Source organism: Neophocaena asiaeorientalis, unplaced genomic scaffold (genome assembly GCF_003031525.2).
Source record: "Neophocaena asiaeorientalis asiaeorientalis breed wild unplaced genomic scaffold, Neophocaena_asiaeorientalis_V1.1 scaffold144, whole genome shotgun sequence".
Classification (NCBI taxonomy): domain Eukaryota; kingdom Metazoa; phylum Chordata; class Mammalia; order Artiodactyla; family Phocoenidae; genus Neophocaena; species Neophocaena asiaeorientalis.
The window spans coordinates 2,854,613-2,877,962 of record NW_020175532.1 but is presented as its reverse complement, the minus strand read 5'-3'; the positions used below and the strand labels follow the sequence as shown (position 1 = coordinate 2,877,962).

Below are 23,350 nucleotides of genomic sequence, written 5' to 3'. Positions count from 1 at the left end.
GTTCATTTGTATCATTTTTTTTTTAGATTCCACATATAAGTGACATCATATGATATTTGTCTTTCTCTGTCTGACTTACTTCACTTAGTATGATAATCTCTAGGTCCATCCATGTTGCTGCAAATGGCATTATTTCATTCTATTTTGTGGCTGAGTAATATTCCATTGTATATATGTACCACATCTTCTTTATCCATTCCTTTGTTGATAAACATTTAGGTTGATTCCATGTCTTGGCTATTGTAACTAGTGCTGCAATGAACATTGGGTTACATGTATCTTTTTAAATTGTGGTTTTCTCTGGATATACGCCCAGGGCTGGGATTGCTGGATCATATGGTCATTCTATTTTTAGTTCTTGAAGGAACCTCCATACTGTTCTCCCTAGTGGTTGTACCAATTTACATTCCCACCAACAGTGTAGGAGGGTTCCCTTTTCTCCACACCCTCTCCAGCATTTATTGTTTGTAGCCTTTTTTTTTTTTTTTTTGTGGTACGCGGGCCTCTCACTGCTGTGGTCTCTCCAGACGCACAGGCTCAGCGGCCATGGCTCACGCGGCATGTGGGATCTTCCCGGACCGGGGCACGAACCCACGTCCCCTGCATTAGCAGGCAGACTCTCAATCACTGCGCCACCAGGGAAGCCCTGTTTGTAGCCTTTTTGATGATGGCCATTCTGACTGGTGTGAGGTGATACCTCATTGTAGTTTTGATTTGCATTTCTCTAATAATTAGTGATGTTGCACATCTTTTCATGTGCTTTTTGACCATCTGTATGTCTTCTTTGGAGAAATGTCTATTTAGGTCTTCTGCACATTTTTTGATTTTTTTCTTCATATTTAGCTGCATGAGCTGTTTGTATATTTTGGAGATTAATCCTTTTTTGGTCGCTTTGTTTGCAAATATTTTCTCCCATTCCGTGTGTTGCATTTTGTTTATGGTTTCCTCTGCTGTCTAAAAGCTTTTAAGTTTATTTAGGTCCCATTTGTTTATTTTTGGTTTGATTTTCATTATTCTAGGAGGTGGATCAAAAAGATATTGCTGAAATTTATGTCAAAGTTTGTTCTTCCTATGTTTTCCTCTAAGAGTTTTATAGTATCCAGTCTTACATTTAGTTCTTTACTCCATATGAGTTTATTTTTGTGTATGGTGTTAGATAATGTTCTAGTTTCATTCTTTTACATATAGCTGTCCAGTTTTTCCAGCACCTCTTCTTACTGAAGAGACTGTTCTTGTCTCCTTTTTCATAGATTAATTGACCACAGGTGTGTAAGTTTATTTCTGGGCTATATTGTTTCATTGATCTATATTTCTGTTTTTGTGCCAGTACCATACTGTCTTGATTACTGTAGCTTTGTAGTATAGTCAGAAGTCAGGGAGTCTGATTCCTCCAGCTCCTTTTTTCTTTCTCAGGATTTCTTTGGTTATTTGGGGTCTTTTGTGTTTCCATATAAATTTTAGTATTTTTTGTTCTGGTTCTGTGAAAAATGCCATTGGTTATTTGATAGGGATTGCATTGACTATAGATTGGCTTGGGTAGTACAGTCATTTTGACAGTATTGATTCTTCCAATTCAAGAACATGGTATACCTTTCCACCTGTTTGAGTAGTCTTTGATTTCTTTCATCGGTGTCTTATAGTTTTCCAAGTGCATGTCTTTTGCCTTCTTAGGTAGGTTTATTCCTAGGTATTTTGTTCTTTTGGATGTGATGGTAAATGGGATTGTTTCCTTGATTTCTCTTTCTGATCTTTCATTGTTAGTGTATAGAAATGCAAGAGTTTTCTGTGTATTAATTTTGTATCCTGAAACTTTACCGAATTCATTGATTAGCTCTAGTAGTTTTCTGATGGCATCTTTAGGATTGTCTATGTGTAGGATCATGTCATCTGCAAACAGTGACAGTTATATTTCTTCTTACCCAATTTGGGTGCCTTTTATTTCCTTTCCTTCTCTGATTGCCATGGCTAGGAATTCCAAAACTATGTTGAATAACAGTGGTGAGAGTGGACATACTTGTCCTGTTCTTAATCTTAGAGGAAATGCTTTCAGATTTTCCACCATTGAGAATGATGTTTGCTCTGGGTTTGTTGTATATGGCCTTTATTACGTTGAGGTAGTTTCCCTCTATGCCCACTTTCTGGAGAGTTTTTATCATAAAATTGGTGTTGAATTGTGTCAAAAGCTTTTTCTGCATCTTTTGAGGTGATCATACGGTTTTTATTCTTCAATTTGTTGATGTGGTGTATCACACAGATTTATTTGCGGATATTGAAAAATCTTTGCATCCCTGACATAAATCCCACTTGATCATGGTGTATGAGTCTCTTAAAGTATTGTTGGATTTGGTTTGCTAGCATTTTGTTGAGGATTTCTGCGTCTATGTTCATCAGTGATATTGATTTTCTTTTTTTGTAGTATCTTTGTCTGGTTTTGGTAGCAGGGTGATGGTGGCCTCATAGAATGAGTTTGGGAGTATTTTTTTCTTTGCAATTTTTTTTGGAATACTTTCAAAAGGATAGGTGTTAACTCTTTTCTAAATGCTTGATAGAAGTCACCTGTGAAATCATATGGCTCTGGACTTTTGTTACTTGGAAATTTTAAAATCACAGTTTCAATTTCAGTACTTGTGATTGGTCTATTCATATTTTCTATTTCTTCCTGGTTCAGTCTTGGAAGATTGTACCTTTCTAAGAATTTGTCCATTTCTTCTAGATTGTCCATTTTTTTAGCATATAGTTGCTTGTAGTAGTTTCTTCAGATCCTTTGTGTTTCTGTTGTGTCTGTTGTAACCTCTTCTTCATTTTTAATTTTATTGATTTGAGCCCTCTCCCTTTTTTTCTTGATGAGTTTGGCTAGAGTTTACCTTTTCAAAGAACGAGCTTTTAGTTTCATTGATCTTTTTTGTTGTTTTCTTTGTCTCTATTTTATTTATTTCTGCTCTGATCACTATCATATCTTTCATTCAAGAACTTTGGGGGGTTTTTTTTGTTGTTGTTCTTTCTCTAATTGCTTTAGGTGTGAAGTTAAGTTGTTTATTTGAGATTTTTGTTTTTTCCTCAGGTAAGATTGTTTTGATATAAACTTCCCTCTTAGAACTGCTTTTGCTGCATCCCATAGGTTTTGGAACATTGTGTTTTAATTTTCATTTCTCTCTAGGTATTTTTTGAGTTCCTCTTTGATTTCGTCAGTGATCCATTGGTTGTTTAATAACATATTGGTTAGCCTCCAAGTGTTTGTGGTTTTTTACAGTTTTTTTCTTATAGTTGATTTATGATCTCATAGTGTTGTCGTTGGAGAAGAAGCTTGATATGATTTCAGTTTCCTTAAAGTTACCAAGGCTTGCTTTGTGACCCAGCATGTGATCTCTCCAGGAGAATGTTTCATGTGCCCTTGAGAAGAATGTGTATTCTGATGCTTTTGGATGGAATGTTCTATAAATATCAATTAAATCCATCTGGTCTAATGTGTCATTTAAGGCCCATATTTCCTTATTGATTTTCTGTCTGGATGATCTGTCCATTGATGTAAGTGGGGTGTTAAAGTTCCCCACTATTATTGTGTTACCGTTGATGTCTCCATTTATGGCTGTTAGCATTTGTCTTGTATATTGAGCTGCTCCTATGTTGGGTGCACATATATTTACAATTATTTTATCTTCTTCTTGGATTGATCCCTGGATCATTATTGGTGTTCTGCTTTGTCTCTTATAACAGTCTTTATTTTAAAGACTACTTTATCTGATATGAATATTGCTACTCCAGCTTTCTTTTGATTTCCATCTGTGTGGAATACCGTTTTCCAACCCCTCACTTGCAGTCTGTATGTATTCCTAGAACTGAGGTGGGTCTCTTGTAGACAGAATATATATGGATCTTGTTTTTCAGAGTATTTTCTGTTAATTTATTTAAAATAATGTACAATTAATTAAAGGGCAATTTTGACATTGAATTGTAGGTTATTTTTACATGTTGTTGTTTTTTATTCACTTTCTCATATAATTTATTTTACATCTTTATTGGAATATAATTGCTTTACAATGGTGTGTTAGTTTCTGCTTTATAACAAAGTGAATCAGTTATACATATACATATGTTCCCATATCTTTTCCCTCTTGCGTCTCCCTCCCTCTCACCAACCCTATCCCATCCCTCTAGGTGGTCACAGAGCACCGAGCTGATCTCCCTGTGCTATGCGGCTGCTTCCCACTAGCTATCTATTTTATGTTTGGTAGTGTATATATGTCCATGCCACTCTCTCACTTTGTCACAGTTTACCCTTCCCCCTCCCCATATCCTCAAGTCCATTCTCTACTATGTCTGTGTCTTTATTCCTGTCTTACCCCAGGTTCTTCATGACATTTTTTTTCTTAAATGCCATATATATGTGTTAGCATACGGTATTTGTCTTTCTCTTTCTGACTTACTTCACTCTGTATGTTAGGAGTTGTTCCACGTGTAGATGTATTTCTGGTGTATCTGTTAGTGCTGGAGGGTCTCCTGCAGAGGTTGGGGGTGGCTATGGCTCACCGTGACAAGGACATGGCAGCAGAAGTTCTGAGAAGTACTCCTTAGCTTGAGCCCTCCCAGATTTACGTGGAGCTGGGAGGTCTGTTGTGGGCCAGTGTCCTGAAGTTGGCTCTCCCACCTCAGAGGCACAGCACTGACTCTTGGCTGCAACACCAAAAGCCTTTCATCTACATGGCTCAGAAGAAAAGGGAGAAAAAGTACAAATTTCACTCAGACAGGACGGGGTTAAAGGAGCCGCTGATTTGGGGGCTCTGGCTCACTCAGGCTTGGGGGAAGGGAGGGATACGGAGTGCGGGGGGAGCCTGTGACGGCAGAGGCCTGCGTGACGTTGCACCCGCCTGAGGCGCGCCGTGCGTTCTCCTGGGGAAGTTGTCCCTGGATCCCGGGACCCTGGCAGTGGCGGGTTCGGCAGCTCCAGACTTTTTCCTGGACTCCCTCCCGGCTATCTGTGGTGCACTAGACCCCTTCAGGCTGTGTTCACGCCGCCAGCCCCAGTCCTCTCCCTGTGCTCCGACCAAAGCCCGAGCCTCAGCTCCCAGCCCACGCCCGTCCTGGTGGGTGCGCAGACAAACCTCTTGGGCTGGTGAGTGCTGGTCGGCACCGATCCTCTGTGCGGGAATCTCTCCACTTTTCTCTCCGCACCCCTGTGGCTGTGCTCTCCTCCGCGGCTCCAAAGCCTTCCCCCTCCGCCACCCGCAACCTCCGCCCACGAAGGGGCTCCCTAGTGTGTGGAAGCCTTTCCTCCTTCACAGCTCCCTCCCATTGGTGCAGGTCCTGTCCCTATCCTTTGTCTCTGTTTATTCTTTTTTCTTTTGCCCTACCCAGGTATGTGGGGGGTTTCTTGCCTTTTGGGAGATCTGAGGTCTTCTGCCAGCGTTCAGTAGGTGTTCTGTAGGAGTTGTTCCACGTGTAGATGTATTTCTGGTGTATCTTTGGGGAGGAAGGTGATCTCCGTGTCTTACTCTTCCACCATCTTCCCCCTGTCCTGAATTGTGGGTTTTTATAACATATGTAGCTGTAATGCATATAACAAATATGCCCAGAGAGGATAAGAATGGTGGAGATGTAAGTAAGGGCCAGATTTTGACATATTTTCTGTGCGCTGAAACAAGGTTGGAATTAGCATGAAGACCAGGGAGAGTCCCTGCAGTGTCTTGATCTTGAGTCAGGTTTGATTTGCCCTTAGAAGGATCACTCTGGGTCCAATCCAGATGTGACTCTCTCATATATACCAGTACATGGCCCACTTTTCCATCGAAGAGCCTCAGAGAATAGAATGAGGATGTGCAACACAGGGAACTCTGCTCAATATTCTGTAATAACCTGCTAGTGTTGGAGGGTCTCCTGCAGAGGCGGGGGTGGCTGTGTCTCACCGTGAGGACAAGGACACTGGCAGCAGAAGTTCTGTGAAGCACTCCTTGGCATGAGCCTTCCCAGAGTCCACCATTAGCCCCACCAAAAAAAAGCCAGATCTTGTTTTTGTATCCATTCAACCAGTCTATGTCTTTTGGTTGGAGCATTTAATCCATTTACATTTAAGGTAATTATTGATACATATGTTCTTATTGCCATCTTGTTAATTGTTTTGGATTTGTTTTAGTAGGCCTTTTTTCTTCCCTTCCTCTTTTGTTCTCTTCTCTTGTGTTTTGATGACTATGTTTAGTGTTGTGTTTGGATTGCTTTTCCCTTTCTGTGTGTGTATCTATTGTAGATTTTTGGTTTGTCATTCCAGTGAGGTTTTGATACAGCCAGCCATATATATATATTTATTTATTTATATACTGGTCTCTTAATTTCAAATGCATTTCCAATATACTGCATTCATACTCTCCTCTTCTCATGATTGTTGGTTTTGATATCGTATTTGTGTGTGGATGATTTCCTACCTTTGCTGTATGTTTGCCTTTACTGGTGAGCTTTCCCATTTGTAATTTTCTTGTTTCTAGTTGTGGCCTTTTCTTTTCCATCGAGAGAAGTTCCTTTAGCATTTGTTGGACAGCTGGTTTTGGTGGTGCTGAATTCTCTTAGCTTTTGCTCGTCTGTAAAGTTTTGATTTCTCCATCAAATCTGAGTGAGAGCGTTGTTGGCTAGAGTATTCTTGGTTGTAGGTTTTTCCCTTTCATCAGTTTAAATATGTCATGCCACTCCCTTCTGGTCTGCAGAATTTCTGCAGAAAAATCAAAAGATAACCTTATAGGGATTCCCTTGTATGTTATTTGTTGCTTTTCCCTTGTTGCTTTTAATATTTTCTCCGTATTTAATTTTTGTTAATTTGATTAATGTGTGTTTTTGTGTATTCCACCTTAGGCTTATCTTGTATGGGACTGTCTGTGCTTCCTGAGCTTGAGTATTTCCTTTCCCATGTTAGGGAAGTTTTTGGCTATTATCTCTTTAACTATTTTCTTAGTTCCTTTCTCTCTCTTCTTCTGGGACAAGTATAATGTGAATGTTGGCTTCTTAGACTGTCTTCATCTCTTTTCATTCTTCTTTCTTAATTCTGTTCTGCAACAGTGATTTCCACCAGTCTGTCTTCCATTTCACTTATTCATTCTTCTGCCTTATTTATTCTGTTATTGATTCCTTCTAGTGTATTTTTTTTATTTCAGTTACTGTATTGTATTTTTCAGTTATTGTATTGTATTGTATTATTCATCTCTGTTCTTTAAAGCTTCTAGACCTTTACTAAACATTACTTGTATCCTCTCTGTCTGTGCCTCCATTCTTTTTCCTAGATCTTGGATCATTTTTACTCTCATTACTCTGAAATGTTTTAAAGTTAGATAACCTAACTTCACTTCACTTGATTGTTCTTGTTGGGTTTTATCTTTTCCCTTTGTCTGGATCGTATTTCTATGCCATCTCATTTTGTCTAACTTTCTGTGTTTGTGGTCTCTGTTCCTCAGGCTGCAGGATGGTAATTCCTTTTGGTTCTGGTGTCTGCCCACTGGAGGGTGGAGCTGGGTTTTGTCCCTCTGGTGGGCAGGGCCATGTCAAGGGGTGTGTTTATAGGCAGATCTTGGCTCAGGATGACTTTAGGCAACCTGTCTGCTGATGGGTGGGACTGTATTTCCACCGTTGGGTTGTTTGGCCTGAGGTGTCCCAGGATTGGATTCTGCAGGCTGTTGGGTAGGGCCAGGTCTCTGTGCCAAAATGGCAACCTCTGGGAGATCTCACACCGATGAGTCCCTGGGGTATCTGCCACCAGTGTCCTTGCCCCCACAGTGAGCCACAGCTGATCTCTGCCTCCCCAGGAGACCTTCCAGGACCCACAGGTAGGTCTGACCCAGGCTCTTATGGAGTCACTGTTTTGTCCTGGGTCCTAGTGCATGTGCAACCTTGCATGTGTATTCCAAGAGTGAAGTCTCTGTTTCCCCTAGTCCTGTGGAATTCCTTCATTCAAGCCCCCTGTCCTTCAAAGTCTATTGCTCTTGGGGATCCTCCTCCTGATGGCAGACCCCCAGGCTGGGGATCCAGATGTGGGGCTCAGGAGTTTCACTCCTGTGGGAGAATCTCTGAAATATAATTATTTTCCAGTTTGTGGGTTGCCCACCTGGTGGGTATGGGATTTGATTATATTGTGTAAGTGACCCTCCTGCCATCTCATTGCAGCTTCTTATTTGTCTTTCTGTGTTGAATAATTTTTTTGGTAGGTTTGAGTCTTTTTTGTCAATCATTGTTCAGCAGTTAGTTGTGATTTTGGTGTTTTCTTTTGAGGAGGTAAGATCAAGTCCTTTTACTCCACCATCTTGTCTCTTTTCTTACACGAGTTTTTTTCAATAGTAAATACTACCATACTACACTATCCATGGTTGATTGTATAAGTGAATGCAAAACCACAAAACGGGAAGGCTGACTATAAGTTTTATTTGAATTTTCCACTGGGTGGAGAGTTGATCCCCTTAACCCCTATACTGCTCAAGGGTCAAGTGTCAATAATGAGTCAAAATATAAAGCATAATGGAAAAAAATGAGTTCAAAATGATCAATAATATTACAAATAATTTGTAGTAAAATTTGTCGAGTATGTATGAATAAAAATAAAACGACCATTTAACACTATACCTCAAATTAATTAATTTAAAGAAAAAAACTTTTAGAAGATAGGAGAATTTCTTTATAAACTTGACATTGGGAAAAAATTTAAGATATAAAAAGTACTAACCTTCAGTAATTACAAAGTAAAAATGGATAAATTGATCTATATAAAAAATTTGTTGGGTAAATATGAATAGAGGTGAAATTCTGATTATCAAAGATACTATTAAGATAGTGAAAAGGAAAGCCACAGGGTCGGAGAAGATATTTGCAATAACTGAGAAAGGGTTTCTGTCTAGGAGATATGTGTGTATATGTATAAATCATATCTATGTTATCTTATATGTCATTGGGAAGGCAATAATTTGAAAATATACATTAAATTGACAAATCCGTAAAAATATAAATTAATGAAATGTATCCAAGAAGTTTGAATTTTCATATAAACAAATAAACTGATTCAGTTTCAAAAACATTCCATCAAGGAGAGCCCCACTCTCATAAAGCTTCACTGAACATCTCTACAAAATAGTCAAAGAACATTATATAATGTCTACTGGAGAGTAGGCACTACTGATCTCTTCTATGGGACTAGCAAAACCTCGATGCCAAACCCAGTGAAGACAATATGGGAAAGGAATATTTCAGGCTAATATCACGAATATTGAGGTAAGTCAAATCATTCAATAAGGAAAAATATTATCTCAGGACTAATTTGGGTTTAGGAGTAGGTGGCATTTTATTCAAAACCCAATTGCTATAATACAATACATTGATTGATGAAATGATTATTCAGTTAAAGCAAAACAGAATAAGCAATTTCTGAAGTTTACCCTCATTAATTAAAATTCTAGCAAACTAGAACGAAAAAAAGAATGTCTTTAATTTGATAAAATGTCTCCATAAAAATCCCGAAGCAGGGGCTTCCCTGGTGGCGCAGTGGTTGGGAGTCCGCCTGCTGATGCAGGGGACACGAGTTCGTGCCCTGGCCCGGGGGGATCCCATGTGCCGCAGAGCTGCTGGGCCCGTGAACCATGGCCGCTGGACCTGTGCGTCCAGAGCCTGTGCTCCGCGACGGGAGAGGCCACAGCAGAGAGAGGCCTGCGTACCGCAAAAAATAAATAAATAAATAAAAATCCCCAAGCAATCATTATATGCTAAAACACACAGTGTTTTTGTTTGAGAGCAAAAAAATACAAGGACACATGGATAGCCATAATCACCATTTGTCTTCAGGATTATACTAGAGATTTTACCCAGTGCAGTTAAGCAGGAAATAGAAGTGAAAGGCATAAGGTCAGGAAAAGAAGAAATAAAACTTTGAATATATGAGATATTACAGTGTACACAGAGAATGCTCAAGAACCTGCAGATCAATTATTACAATTGATTAGTTTGACAAATTTGCTGGGCACAAAGTCAACTTAAACTTTAATCATATTTCGATATATACTGTAATACTGTTGGAAAATGAAATTTGAAAAGGTTAGCGTTTAAACCATGAAAATTATCAAGTAACTAAATATAAATCTAAAAAAACATGTATAAGACCTCTTTGGTGAAAATTATAGAATTATATTAAGAAGACCTAAGCTTAGAGATATTCTATGTTCATGTTTGGAAGAGAAAATATTTTTAAAATGTCAGTTCTCCAAAAAGTGATCTATAGATTCATTGCAACCAAGAGGTATTTCATAGAACTTAATTGATTCTAAATAGATGTGGAAAAATCAATGGCCCACATTAGCCAGGACAGTCTTGAAGAATGAGAATACGATGGGAAGTCTTGCTTTAGCAAATGAAGTCATAGTAATGACAATAGTGTGGTATTGATGAGGGCATAGAGACATAGACTAAAGGACAATAAATAGAGATCCCACACAGATATGGACACAGATACACACATATTGAACACTTGGTTTATGATGGAGGTTTTATGGCAGAGAGTGGGCGAAAGACTATTTTCTTTTTCTCTCATCAATAAGCGGTGCTAGGACAATAAATGTCTCTATGGTGTCCTATAAGAACACACATTTATACATGGAAAAAAACCCTGACCCTTATTTCACACCATGCCTAATAATCCATTTTAGGTGGATTATAGATCCAAGTGTGAATAAGTATTTGAAAATATAATGCAACAATATCTTCATGATAGGTAAATATTTTAAATACGTTACATAAAAGTATTAATCCTCAATAAAAGTATTGATGACTTTGACATTAAAATAGAGAGAAACAAAAGCCAGAGGTTAGGGATTAGAGAGAACATTTGGGTGGAGAGGAGATATATGACAGTAGAGAGAGGTATATATGCTTTTATTTTCTGTTTTAATGAAAAAGTATGATATTTGAACAAATAAGACTGTGATACATTTCACAATATCCATAGCTACTTACATCTAGTTCAGACTGTTTTATTACATTTCCATAAGTTACAATTTTTTTCTTCTCTGGGATGTTGGGACATTAGATAGGGTGTTTCCCATATCTTCCCTGGGCTCCAAACACCACCAACAATCCAAATATTCTGGGCAGGCAGTTGCCAGATGGTGCTGGATCACTTCCCCTTCCCTCTTTTGCTGCTTCTTTGGTCAGAAATCAACATAGTTGGTCTTGGCTTTCTAGGAGACCAGTGTACTCCTGAGGCATTCTGGACATCATCAGGGCTGTTTTAACATCACTCTTAGAAGGACATTTTGGAAGCTTCTTGGGGAACTTCTACTGATGAGCTTGTGTTGCCACCACCATTGTCTTTTCACCACATGTGTAAAGAAAGACAAATGAAATGGAAACACAACACTCCAAAATCTATGAGATGCAGGAAAAGCAGTCCTAAGAGGGAATTTAATGCAATACTGGCATTCCTCAAGAAACAAGAAACATCTCAAATAAGCAAAGTAACCTATCATCTAAAGGCATTAAAAAAAAAAAAAGCCCAAAGTCAGCAGAAGGAAGGAAATAATAAAGATCAGAGAGGAAATAAATAAAATGGAGACAACCAATAATGGAAAAAAAATCTATGAAAGCAAGAGCTGATTTTTTTTGAAGGAATAAACAAAATTACTAAACCTTTAGCCATGCTTACCAAGAAGAAAAGAGAGAGGCCCCAAGTAAACAAAATAAGAAATGAAAGAGGAGAAATAACAACTGGCATCACAGAGATACAAAAAATCATAAGAGAATACTACAAACATATATGTGTCAACACATTGGTTAGCCTAGAAGAAATGGACAAATTTCTAGAAAGTCACAACCTGCCAAGACTGAGTCAAGAAGACACAGATAATTTGAACAGACTGATCACTAGTAGTGAAATTGAATGTCTAATTAACAAAACTCCCAGCAAACAAAAGTCCAGGGCCAGATGACTTCACAGGGGAATTCTACCAAACATATAAGTAAGAGCTTATACCTATCCATCTCAAACTATACCAAATAATTAAAGAAGAAGATACACTCCCAAATTCATTGTATGATGGCACCATTACCTTGACACCAAAACCATACAAAGGCACTACAAAAAAAATTAAAGGCCAATATCTTTGAAGAATATAGATTTAAAAATCCTCAACAAAATATTAGCAAACCAAATTCAGCAATATATAAGAAGCATCATACAATGTGATCAAGTTGGATTTATTCCAGGACACAAGGATCATTCAACATTCACAAACCAATCCATGTGATACACCACATTAAAAAAGAACAGATAAAAATCAAATGACCATTTCAATAGATGCAAAAAAAGCACTTGACAAAATTCAACATCCACTCACGATAAAAACTCCTAGCAAAGTGGGTATACAGGGAACACATCTCAACATAATAAAGGCCATTTATGACAAACTCACAGTCAAGGATGCCCATATATGGGGATATATGTATACTTATAGCTGATTCACTTTGTTGTACAGTAGAAACTAACACAACATTGTAAAGAAATTATACTCCAATAAAGATATAAAAAAAATAAAATTGTATCAGAAAGAATAAAATTAAGGAATAAACTTAACCAAGGAGGTAAAAGACATATAGAAAACTATAAAACATTGATGAGGAAATTGGAGATGATACAAAGAAATGGAAAGGTATCTGGCACTCTTAGATTGGAAGAATTAATATTGTTAAAATGACCTTACTACCCAAACAATCTACAGGCTAATGCAATCCCTATCAAAATACCCATGACATTTTTCAAATAACTAGAAAAAATCATCCTAAAATTCATATGGAACCACAAGAGACCCCAAATTGCCAAAGCAATCTTGAGAAAAAAGAACAAAGCTGGAGTTATCACTCTCTCTGACTTCAGACTGTACTACAAAGCTACAGTAATCCAAACAGCATGGTACTGGCATACAAACAGGCACATAGAACAATGGAGTAGAATATACAGCCCATGCACCTACAGTCCATTTAACCTAGGAAATAAACTCATGCACCTATGGTCCATTAATCTACAACAAAAGAGACAAAAGTCTACAATGGAGAAAGACAATCTCTTCAACAAGTGGTGCTGGGAAAACTGGACAGCTACATGTAAAACAATTAGATTAGACACTTCCTCACACCATAAACAAAAATAAACTCAAAATGGTTTAAAGACCTAAATGTAAGACCTGAAACCATAAAACTCCTAGAAGAGAACATAGCCAGAACACTGCCTATTGTAACAATATTTTTTTGGATTTATCTCCTAAGGCAAAAGAAATAGAAGCAAAAATAAACAAATGGTACCTAATTAAATGTAAAAGCTTTTGCATAGCAAAGGAAACAAAAGAAACCAAAGAAAAGGCAACCTACAGGATGGAAGAAAATATTTGCAAATGATATGACTGACATAGGGTTAATATCTAAAATATATAAACAGCTCATACAACTCAATATCAAAAAACAAACAACCCAATCAATTAATGGGCAGAAGACCTGAATAGACATTTTTTTCCAAAGAAGACATACAAATGGCTAACTGGCACATGAAAAGATGCTCAACATACAAATCAAAACAACAATGAGATATAACCTCATACCTGTCGGAATGGCTATCAACAAAAAGAACACAAATAACAAATGTTGGAGAGGATGTGGAGAAAAGGGGACCCTCCTACAACTGCTGGTGGGAATGTAAGCTGGTGCAGCCACTATGGAAAACAGTATGGACTTTCCTCAAAAATCTAAAAATAGAACTTCCATATGATCCAGTGATTCCATTCCTGGGTATATATCCAGAAAAATAAACAAAAACACTAATTGAAAAAATACATGCACCCCAGTGTTCCTAATAGCACTATTTACAATAGCCAAGATACAGAAGCAACCCAAGTGCCAATTAAACAAATGGATAAAGAAGATATGGTATACATATACAGTGGAATATTATTTGGCCATTAAAAACAATGAAATTCTGCCATTTGCAGCAGTGTGGATGGACCTAGAGAATATTATGATTAGTGAAATAAGTTAGAAGACAAATACTATATGATATTTATATGTGGAATCTAAAAAATAGTACAAATGTATGTATATGGAAAGTGGAAACACACTCACAGATATAGAAAACAAACTAGTGGTTACCAAAGGAGAGAGGGAAGCTCGGAGTGGCATTTAGGGGTATGTGATTCAGAGGTACAAACTATTGTGTATAAAATAGATAAGCAACAAGGATATACTGTACAGAACAGGGAATTATAGCCATTATCTTGTAATAACTTTTAATGGAGTATAATTTGTAAAGTACTGAATCACTATGCTATATACCTAAAACAAATATAATAATATAAATCAACTATACTTCAATAAAAAGACATAAAAAAATCTAAAAGCAAAAACAAATAAATGAAAATTTAATTAAATCTGATTTTTCTATAAAAAAATAAGCAGAAAAAAATTTTAGGGCCCATGATCCTTTTAAACAGCAAACAGTAGTAAGCACCGTGGTAGAGAAGATCTGGCAGCTTAGCAAAACCAATTTTCTTTTCTTCCAGGGGGCGTAGGTGAACACCACTGTCCAGTCTACCTTGAGGGTAGGTGTGACTCTGTCACTGTCGCAGGAAATGGGATGTGAATGAAATGCTGTGAGCCTCTTCCAGAGCTGGGCTGTAAACTCTCATGCCTGACCATCTAGTTTCTTCCCTTTCCAGGATTTGACACAGATGAATACAGGGAACTTGGAAGCATCTTTAGGGAACTGAGACTGTGTCTCATAATCTTGGGCTGACCATGTAATTTATTACCCAACTGGGACACTTGAGAGTGGAAGGGGGCACTGCTCAGCAGGAATACTCACTTTGGACTGTACCTGAGCAAGAAATATACTTCTATTGTGCTAGCCACGAAATGCTAAAGTTTATCTGTTAGAATTGTCAGGGTTATCGTAACTAACAAGTGCCAACTTACTTAAGCCAGCATTTTTCTAACATGGAATGTTTTTAAAAATAAAATTGTTTTACTAATGATAAATTTTAAATAGTGAATAAATTAAAAACAGAAAGAAGAAAAATGTCAGCCTTAATCTCACCATCCAACTGACCACTGTTAATGGATGTATCCATCCAGATTTTTTACATGTGTATTTTTTATAGATGTGATTACAATACTTGCAGCTTTGAATCCTATAGTTCATTCAACAAACATTTTCCTCATTTTATTAAAAAATCTATTAGTGAAGATCATTTTAGAATCTCTTCATATTTAATAAACAGGCATTTAAGTTATCTAAATCATACATAAATGTTGTCGAAAAATTAGATAAGTGGATGTGCAGGAAGAAAGAAAGGCCTAAAAGGAAAATGTATGTATAAACAAAAATTGACTGCAGTACATGCTGCTCTTAACCTGCCTTTGACTTAAATCTAATGAACATTCTTTCATGTGGCAATTGTAATTCTATATCATGACTTTAAAGTTGCCATAGTGTTCAAAGCTATGAAACTTCTAAAAAGCAAAACCCCAGTTAGTGTTGGATTAATTAGTTTTTCTAAGATTTGACTTGTGTAACTTTTTTAGGCATTACCTTCTCCACTTTTCTTGGTGTGGTTGATGGTTACATCAGGCACCTTTTTTCCTTTTTTTTAAAAGATATTTGTGTACAAGATGTGATAGCGCATTTTCTCAATGTCCATTCTGCATCTCATTATTATCATTTTTGTTGATCCTTCTCAATTATATAAGAAAATTATTAATATTTTAATTTGCATTGATTAATTAGTGACCTTTCACTTGTCCCCAAGTGTTTATTCAGTTTTTTTATGATTTGCCTGTTAATGTTCTTAGCCTAGTTTACTTTCGTTTTCCCAGTTTAGTTTTTGTTCTTTTGTTTTCTTAGCCCAGTTTTCTAGAGTGGTGGATAATGTAGATGGTAATGGCTACATAATATATAACGTGAATGTGCCATATTTTACCATCTCCCTATTTTGGACATTAATACTGATTCTAATTTGAGATCTATGATTAAATAATGGTGTGATGGACATCAATATGAATAACCCCCCTAAACACACACACACACACTCTTTAGATCTTATGTAGGTTAAAGTCCTAGAAATAAAAATCACTAGATCAAAGAGAGAAATAATGTAAATATATTTAGATATCATTTTAAGGAAACACATACCATTAAGGGCAGTCCCGGGTTCATGATGCTACAGTCATCATAAGGTAATAGTTTTTCTTCCTAATGTATCTCGTACTATGTCAAGGGCTTCTGTCAGGTGTAAGGGGGAAGAGTGACCCATCAGGCACTGTCCCTCAAGGCCACACACCCTTGCCTGTGGTGGTGGATCTGCCGCTGGCTCTGGTTTACACCCTGGGGTTCCATGGAGCTCTTCATGGCTGACTTTCTGGGCTTTCTACATTCCTTTTGTATGACGGCTTCTCCTAAGAGTGTCATCATTTACTGCCGTGACCTGAAGTTGTCCCTTGTCTCACGCACATCTTACTGTTCGCTTGCTCACCTCCATGCATGTATTCAGCTCTTTTGTCACCTATGCTCTGCCGGCTCCAGGGAAGACTTGGCAGATGGATGTAGGGACTATCTTGTGTAAAAAATAAGTTTTTATTTGCTTTTCATCTTAGTTTTCAACGTGCTGAGTTTTGCTTTTCATATTCATGCGATTTGTTTTTCTTTTTAGTGAAATTCCTTCTATTTACGATGTTGATCTCACTTTATTCAGTGTTTGTCCAGTTATGGTGAATTTGTTGTGTTCTGTTACATCCAAATGCACTGGTGGTGCTGTTTGAAGGATACAGGATATCTGGGTCACAGTGAACTGTGTTACCCTTTAAGTGTGGCATTTCGTGGATTTGTGGACTGAGGTTCATGCCTCCACGTGTGATATAACTAAAGATCAGGCTGTTCTGGCTGCCTCTCTCCTTCTTCCCTCCCTCCCCTCTGGACATGGACTCCACAGAGCACAGATTGGAAACCCCAGGACCTGTGGGTCACCAAGCCTCTTCCAATTTCACATTGCCCTTGTGGAATCAAACAAGATCATGCCTGTGAAACTCTAATGTGAAATCCAGCTAAAATACAGAGAATTTAATTATTTTCAAGACAAGATTTCTTCCAGATTCCAAATACAGGTCCATCTGTGTCAAACTGAACTTCCTAGTGGAAGGAGAGGAACCAGCAGAATTTAGAGGAAATTTCTCATCACTGCAAGTTTCCCAATGGTGGAGACAGAGCCTGTTATGTGCTGGTACAGAGAGAGGTCAACATTTGATCTACTGATGGAGGGCAAAGTGGTACTTTCCCACCCAGCAGCCCTGGGTCCCTCTGACTCACAAGGCTGCCATAAACTGGTTGTCAGCAGGGAGAGTCAGGGGTCCAAGGCCAGGCCAGGCTGAAAAGGGCTTAGGCTGCTGAGTGACTACACAGGCCTTGGAGGTGGCTGAGCCCCTGGGGGATGCTGGGTTGGATCCAGGGCCTGAGCTGGCCCCACCCAGGTGGGAGATGGGTACTGGCTCCTCTGCTAAGCAGAAGGTACTGGCTGGCAAGTCAGGTTTGGAGGGGACAGTCAAAGGAGGAGAATTCACATGGGGCCCTGGGAACTCTGTTAGGGAGATGAGAGGGAGGCTGGCTCAAAGCAGCATGAGCTGGAAGGGAAAGGAGCTGGTGGCCAGGGCACTCAGATAGAAAACAGGGGCTGGTGTGGGACAGTAGACAGGGAGCAAGGTTGACTGAATCCCGTGTGGAGCCCAGGGCAGAGTGGGGAGATGGGACCCCAGTGAGGCTGAGGGCCATCATGGGAACCTCTCAGCCTCCTAAGCTCTAGACGGTCCTGGTTGTGGGAGAAGCCTGCCCTCACTGGAGAGAGAGGCCCTGGAAACAGGAAACTGAGTGTCCATGGCATGACCCCCTGACCTCCTAGGTCCCTAGAGTTATTCTCCTTCCTCTGACCTGTTCTTTGCTCTGCCAAACTGAAGAGGGGTTGGAGACAGTGGTTGGCTTAGAGAAGGTAAGAAATTTCTAAGACCCAGAGAGGACCATTTTGAGGGAGAGAAGACTGTCGTTTTTAATGGACCTCACTTTAGACTCAGACCTGGCAGAAGGCACCAAAGAGGCATGATTGAGAAATCAATGCGACTCTACACAGACAGCATGGGATTTAGGGAGGACTGAGGGCTGGGGAGAAAGGGGGAAGCAAAACCCAGAACTGACAGCAGAGGGCATCCTGGAGCAGTGTGCTTGCATATTGAGGCGGTTCAATGAATAAATAGGAATTCAGTCGTAATCACTCTAGAGATCCATTTATTGTGGCCCTGTGATCCCACTGCTAACCCCTATGGGATTCTTGCCGCTGCCCCAGAATGATGGTCAGCAGAGAAGAAGGTCAGTCTCAAGCTGCCGTTCGAGGCGCTTCATTGTTCTCTTTATCCAGGGCAGGAAGTATGAGACCTTGGTGAAGACTCCTGGAGATGTCCCATTTGCTTTTCCATAGGAGAAAATACCCTGGACCACGTTTTTGCACACGAGGGGCCCGCCGGAGTCACCCTGTGGGTAGAGAAAGGAAGGGCTGAGTGGGCCTCCTTCCGGTCCTATCTTCCCTGCCACCACAGGCTGGGTGGTCTCTGTCAGGGGCTGTGAGGAAGATCTGGGCCAGAGGAGGCCTGGTCACCTCCCTCGCTGCTGGGGTCCAGCCTGGCTATGACTGTTCTTTGCAGCTCGACTCAGGTCTACCTTTCTGTCAGTCCTCATGGAAACTCTGGTGATAACACAGCTACGGGATGACTGATCCTTCCTCACCCCCAACCCTGATCCACTCAGGGGAGAGAATTAAATTTTAGTTTAGTGGACCTGGCTGCCCAAGCTCTCAGGCTGAGGATGAGGTTATGGCCTCTCCCCTACCCAAACCTCCCCAAGATCCTCTCCCCAGGGCCTGTGTGCTTAGATGCGAGGAACCTGACCTTGAAGGCAGTCTTCACCTTCCTCGGGTCCCCCACGCAAATCTGGGTGGCCTGGCTGTAATAACCTGGGAAGAGGGATTTGCACACTGGATCCTCCTGCACCGTCAGCTCTGCCTCCTGCAGGGTGGTGGTTGGAGTGCCCACGGCCACCTGCCCCCAGCCAGCCACACTGCACGTCTTTCCTGGCTTCACCCGGACCTTGTCCCTGGGCAGGCTGAGGGGTCTCACAGCTGCAGTCCCCTTGGCCTTTCTCTCCAGCTGAGGGGAAAAGACAAGAGTCCAGCTCAGCCAATGGCCTCTGGGCTTGGGTGCCATGATGAGGCTGCACTGACCACCCCCCTCACCTGAGCCACTGGGACTGGTCAGGCAGCCAGATGAGAGGGAGGAAAGGGACAGGTGGTAGCGGAGGGGAAACGATCTGTCCCCAGGAGGGCCGGAGGAGTGGGGAGGTTTCCTTGCCTGCAGTAACATGATGTCATTGGAGTAGTTCTTAGGATCATAGTCTGGGTGGGGGACGGCTCGTCTCACTGGGATCATCTGCTGGGTCCTCTCCTGTTTCTTGACGTCGTGGGCCCCCAGGGTGACGTTGATTAAACTGCAGAGAGAGCAGAGCAGGAGTGTGGGGACTCTGTGCCCTGTGCTTCTCAATGACATGAGGGCAGGGATCCTGGGAGCTTTCTCAGGCAATACGGCGAAATTACTCTGAGTTTGGATTTTAACTCTGTGCACCCTTTCATCCTCCACTGATGCTTTATCTGACCCGTGTGGGCCCTCGCTTCTCGACCCTGCCTCTTGCTGTCACCTCTGACCCTCTGACCTCAAAACTTACCTGCCCCATTTCTCAGCTTTTCGTCCCCCTAGTGCGGCTCTTAAGATGGCTTGTTTGATGAGGTCTTGTGGTCCTGAGTTACCACGATCTCAGGGTGAGGGAGGGGCTCCCCTGGGCTCAGCCCCTGGGGAGGGGCCGGGGTCCCTGTCGGGGTCTCAGGAGGGGTAGGCTGGCTGCTGCCCCTCACCTTCCTCTGCAGTGAGCAGCCGTCAGAACAAAGTCCTTTTGCACGAGGACACCGCCGCACCTCTTCCAACTCTCCTTATCCAGAAACTGAACAAACACCATGTAGGGACGGGAGTGGGGCTTGGCCTCGTGGCCCCCGATGATCTCCTCTGAAAGAAAAGGCTGGAAGATGGGGTGATGGGAGAGGTGTGGTCAGGATGGAGGCTCAGGGAGGTGACGGTCAGGTGGGTTGACAGCACCTTGCAGACAGCGGGGGAGAGTCCCCCAGGTTCTCATTGCAGCAGGATAAACTTTTCTGAACCTCAAGCCTCGGAATCTCCCCCTGAGAAAGGGGTCAGTGCTTGTTCTCCAGGTCCTGCATCAGGCACATGTGCGGAGGAGGGCGGGTCTGCCTTCCCGATGGTGGAGGCCCAGAGAATCGTGGACGGGACTCCCTGATGAGCCCTCACTCCCGCTGAGTCTCCGGGACCCCTCTAAGCCTCTGCTAACATCTTGATTTGTGCCATTTTTTAATAATTACCTATGAGCTTATGGAATTGGATTTTCTAAAATCCTCACGTCCTTAGGCCTAACACAACCTAGGATCTCAGTAAATGATTTTTTGGCTGCAAGAGTGAATAGCCTCCAATTAGCTTTAGGCTGAGATTTGGTGGGGATAGTGCTGGTGGGATTCAAGGCCATAGGGGTGGGGGGAGGGCACTGCCAAAGGCAGTGGGGCAGCTGAGGGCCTGGGAGGTGGGGGAGATGGGGCAGAAAATGAGCTGTTTGGGTCCTGGGGCAGAGTCAAGTCGCCCAGAGAGCTTTGGGTGCTGTCATCTGGCCACTTCTGATCAATCACCCCCTGGGTTCCTCTCCTGGGCAGGAGTGAGGGGTGGAGGGTACTGAGAAATTTCGTTGGTTCTTAAGCTGGGTCCACTGACAATTCCTATACTATAGTGGATTCACTTGAGCTGCCTATTCCTGGGTTGAAGTGAGGGATTTTAATTACCTGTGTTTTGCAGCTTCACATCCTCTGCCAAATACACAACCCATTTTCCCTGCTGGTGAGAGAGAAGCTAAGACCCACCCTCCCTTTCTGCCATCCATCCTCGCTGAGTGACTGTGCAGCATTGAAATTGTTAGTCTGGGTTTGGGATGGGAGCTGGGGTTGAGAAAGCTGAGCTGGGCAGAAGGGTCAGGACTACAGTAGGTTTAGTGAGATGGGCTCTGGCCTCAAGAATGGGGATTGTCACTCACCAGTCCCAGCCCGGTGGGCAGAAGAAAGGCCATTAGGAGCAGGAGAGGCTGCATCTTCCCCGAAGTTCTGCCCAGGTTGGAGCTGCTGGTGTTTCTTCCTTCCAGACACAAAACACAGGGGAAGGAAGGAGGGCAGGCTCAGTTCACACACAGACCTCCCAGACTTGTGCGCCCCCGCCGAGCCGGGTGTCAGCATGCCACGTGGTCATCCACGTTCTCTGCCGTGGGTTAAGTGAGAACGACACTGTCACCACACTTGTACTCCCACCGCTGAGTCACAAAGCCAGAAGAAAGATCAAGAAAGTGAAGGCTGTGGTTCAACCAGCACAGGGGCTGGGTCCCAGAAACCCCTCAGTGACTGAATCAAGAATATCTTCATTTTTCGACTCTTGGTTCTTTTTCGATTCTGGTGAAATCCTGAATAATTACTCAATAGGCTAGGTCCTATTGTGTAATATGAGAGACACAGCTCCTGACTCTGAGAGGCTGGCTGTCAGCTGGAGTAGACCTAGAATCTGTGGGTAGAGAATAAGATGGCAAGGACTATGGTGAGGGGGTTCTGCTTGGTGCCATTGTGAGGTAGAGGCTGGACTTGCTTTAGGAGCAGATAGACCTGGACCACCCAAGTACCCCATGCAGCAACCCCATTTCTTATGTTGCCACCATCCCAGTCTCATATTTTTGAAGTGTTTAGAATTGCTTCTTTAAATGTAAACATTCTTCAAAAAATGGAGCTTTTCCATTTTTTTTTTTTTTTTTGGTGGTTTTTTGTCTCTGTGTGTGTTTTTTAAAAATTAATTAATTAATTAATTGCTTTTAGCTGTGTTGGGTCTTCATTGCTGCACCCGGGCTTTCTCTAGTTGTGGTGAGCAGGGGCTACTCTTCGTTGCAGCGTGCGGGCTTCTCATTGCAGAGGCTTCTCTTGTTGCAGAGCATGGGCTGTAGGCATGTGGGCTTCAGTAGTTGTGGCATGTGGGCTCAGTAGTTGTGGCTCATGGGCTCTAGAGCGCAGGCTCAGTAGTTGTGGTGCACAGGCTTAGTTGCTCTGCAGCATGTGGGATCTTCCCGGGCCAGGGCTCGAACCCGTGTCCCCTGCATTGGCAGGTGGATTCTTAACCACTGTGCCACTGGGTAAGTCCAAGAGAGCTTTTCTTATCCCACGATCTTGAACAAAATTCCTGGACTTGATATTCACTTGACCAAAACAAACCGTCACTGCGTCCATTGGAAGTGAGTGACTGATTGGGTTGTGCTGAGGTGTTTGGCACCCCTCGAGCTGAGATGGGGGCTGTCCCACTCAAATCAGGGTGCCTGTGAGTGGGGAGGGGCTTCCTCTATAGAAATGCTTCTTACTGGTGTGCACTGAAGGGGAAACGGATGCCGGTCATCCTAATAATTACTACGCACTAAGTATTCTCTGTCCAGAGAACCACGTCTCTGATGGCCCTGGGTGTAGTAATCCTAAACATTTGCAGATGATCCCACCACTCTCACCAGTATGAGGACAGAAGGGAGAGTGATGGCAGGGAAGGCATGAGGAGTTCTCAGCCACCCAACCCCAAGTCAGTTGAAGAAACAGCATTCTATGGACTTATAAAAAAAGAGGGGAATGAAACATGCCTAAGCATGAATGATGATTATCTTGGGATGGTGGAATTCTTGGTAATTTTAATTTTCTTACTTATATGTTCTGTATTTAATTGTCTTTCTATGATGAATATGTTAGTTTCTATGATAAATATATGTTACTTTTATACCCAAAACGCATTTTGCCAGAGATGAAGCTCACTCACCATGCAAACATTCAGCCAACCAGTTCTTCTCTTCAGCCCAGCCATCTCTAAGCTGCATGTTTTAAAAATGAGGTTGCTTTTCTGAATATGTTCTTATATTAAAAATTCAGGGGCTTCCCTGGTGGCGCAGTGGTTGAGAGTCCGCCTGCCGATGCAGGGGACACGGGTTCGTGCCCCAGTCCGGGAAGATCCCACATGCCGCGGAGCGGCTGGGCCCGTGAACCATGGCCTCTGAGCCTGTGCGTCCGGAGCCTGTGCTCCACAACGGGAGAGGCCACAGCAGTGAGAAGCCCGCGTCCCAAAAAAAAAAAAAAAAAAAAAGATGGAAGAGCGCCTT

At 41.6% G+C, this 23,350-nt stretch overlaps 1 protein-coding gene across 2 annotated transcripts; it reads right to left on the bottom strand.

Annotated features, from left to right (window-relative positions):
- Nucleotides 1-18,296: 18,296 nt before the first annotated feature.
- On the bottom strand, nucleotides 18,297-21,420 carry LOC112415972 (granzyme H-like). Of its 2 annotated transcripts, none has more exons than XM_024769189.1 (5): nucleotides 21,221-21,420; nucleotides 19,986-20,146; nucleotides 19,429-19,564; nucleotides 18,970-19,227; nucleotides 18,297-18,556 (listed from the first exon to the last, which is right to left on the bottom strand). In XM_024769189.1, the coding sequence occupies exons 1-5, from the start codon at nucleotides 21,272-21,274 to the stop codon at nucleotides 18,380-18,382; spliced, it is 786 nt and encodes a 261-aa protein (XP_024624957.1). In that variant the 5' UTR covers nucleotides 21,275-21,420; the 3' UTR covers nucleotides 18,297-18,379. The 2 variants fall into 2 exon arrangements, with proteins under 2 accessions (XP_024624957.1, XP_024624958.1); XM_024769190.1 differs by having other exon boundaries at nucleotides 18,421-18,556; nucleotides 19,035-19,227; nucleotides 21,221-21,419.
- Between the last annotated feature and the right edge of the window lie 1,930 nt (nucleotides 21,421-23,350).

Bases quoted from the DNA above. Each gene is read 5' to 3' on its own strand.
- LOC112415972 (XM_024769189.1), bottom strand. From the start codon at position 21,274: ATGCAGCCTCTCCTGCTCCTAATGGCCTTTCTTCTGCCCACCGGGCTG. The intron at 20,147-21,220 runs GTGAGTGACAAT...CCCATCTTCCAG, and splicing joins TGCCCACCGGGCTGGGACTG to CCTTTTCTTTCAGAGGAGAT. The intron at 18,557-18,969 runs GTCAGGTTCCTC...CTCTACCCACAG, and splicing joins AGGTGAAGACTGCCTTCAAG to GGTGACTCCGGCGGGCCCCT.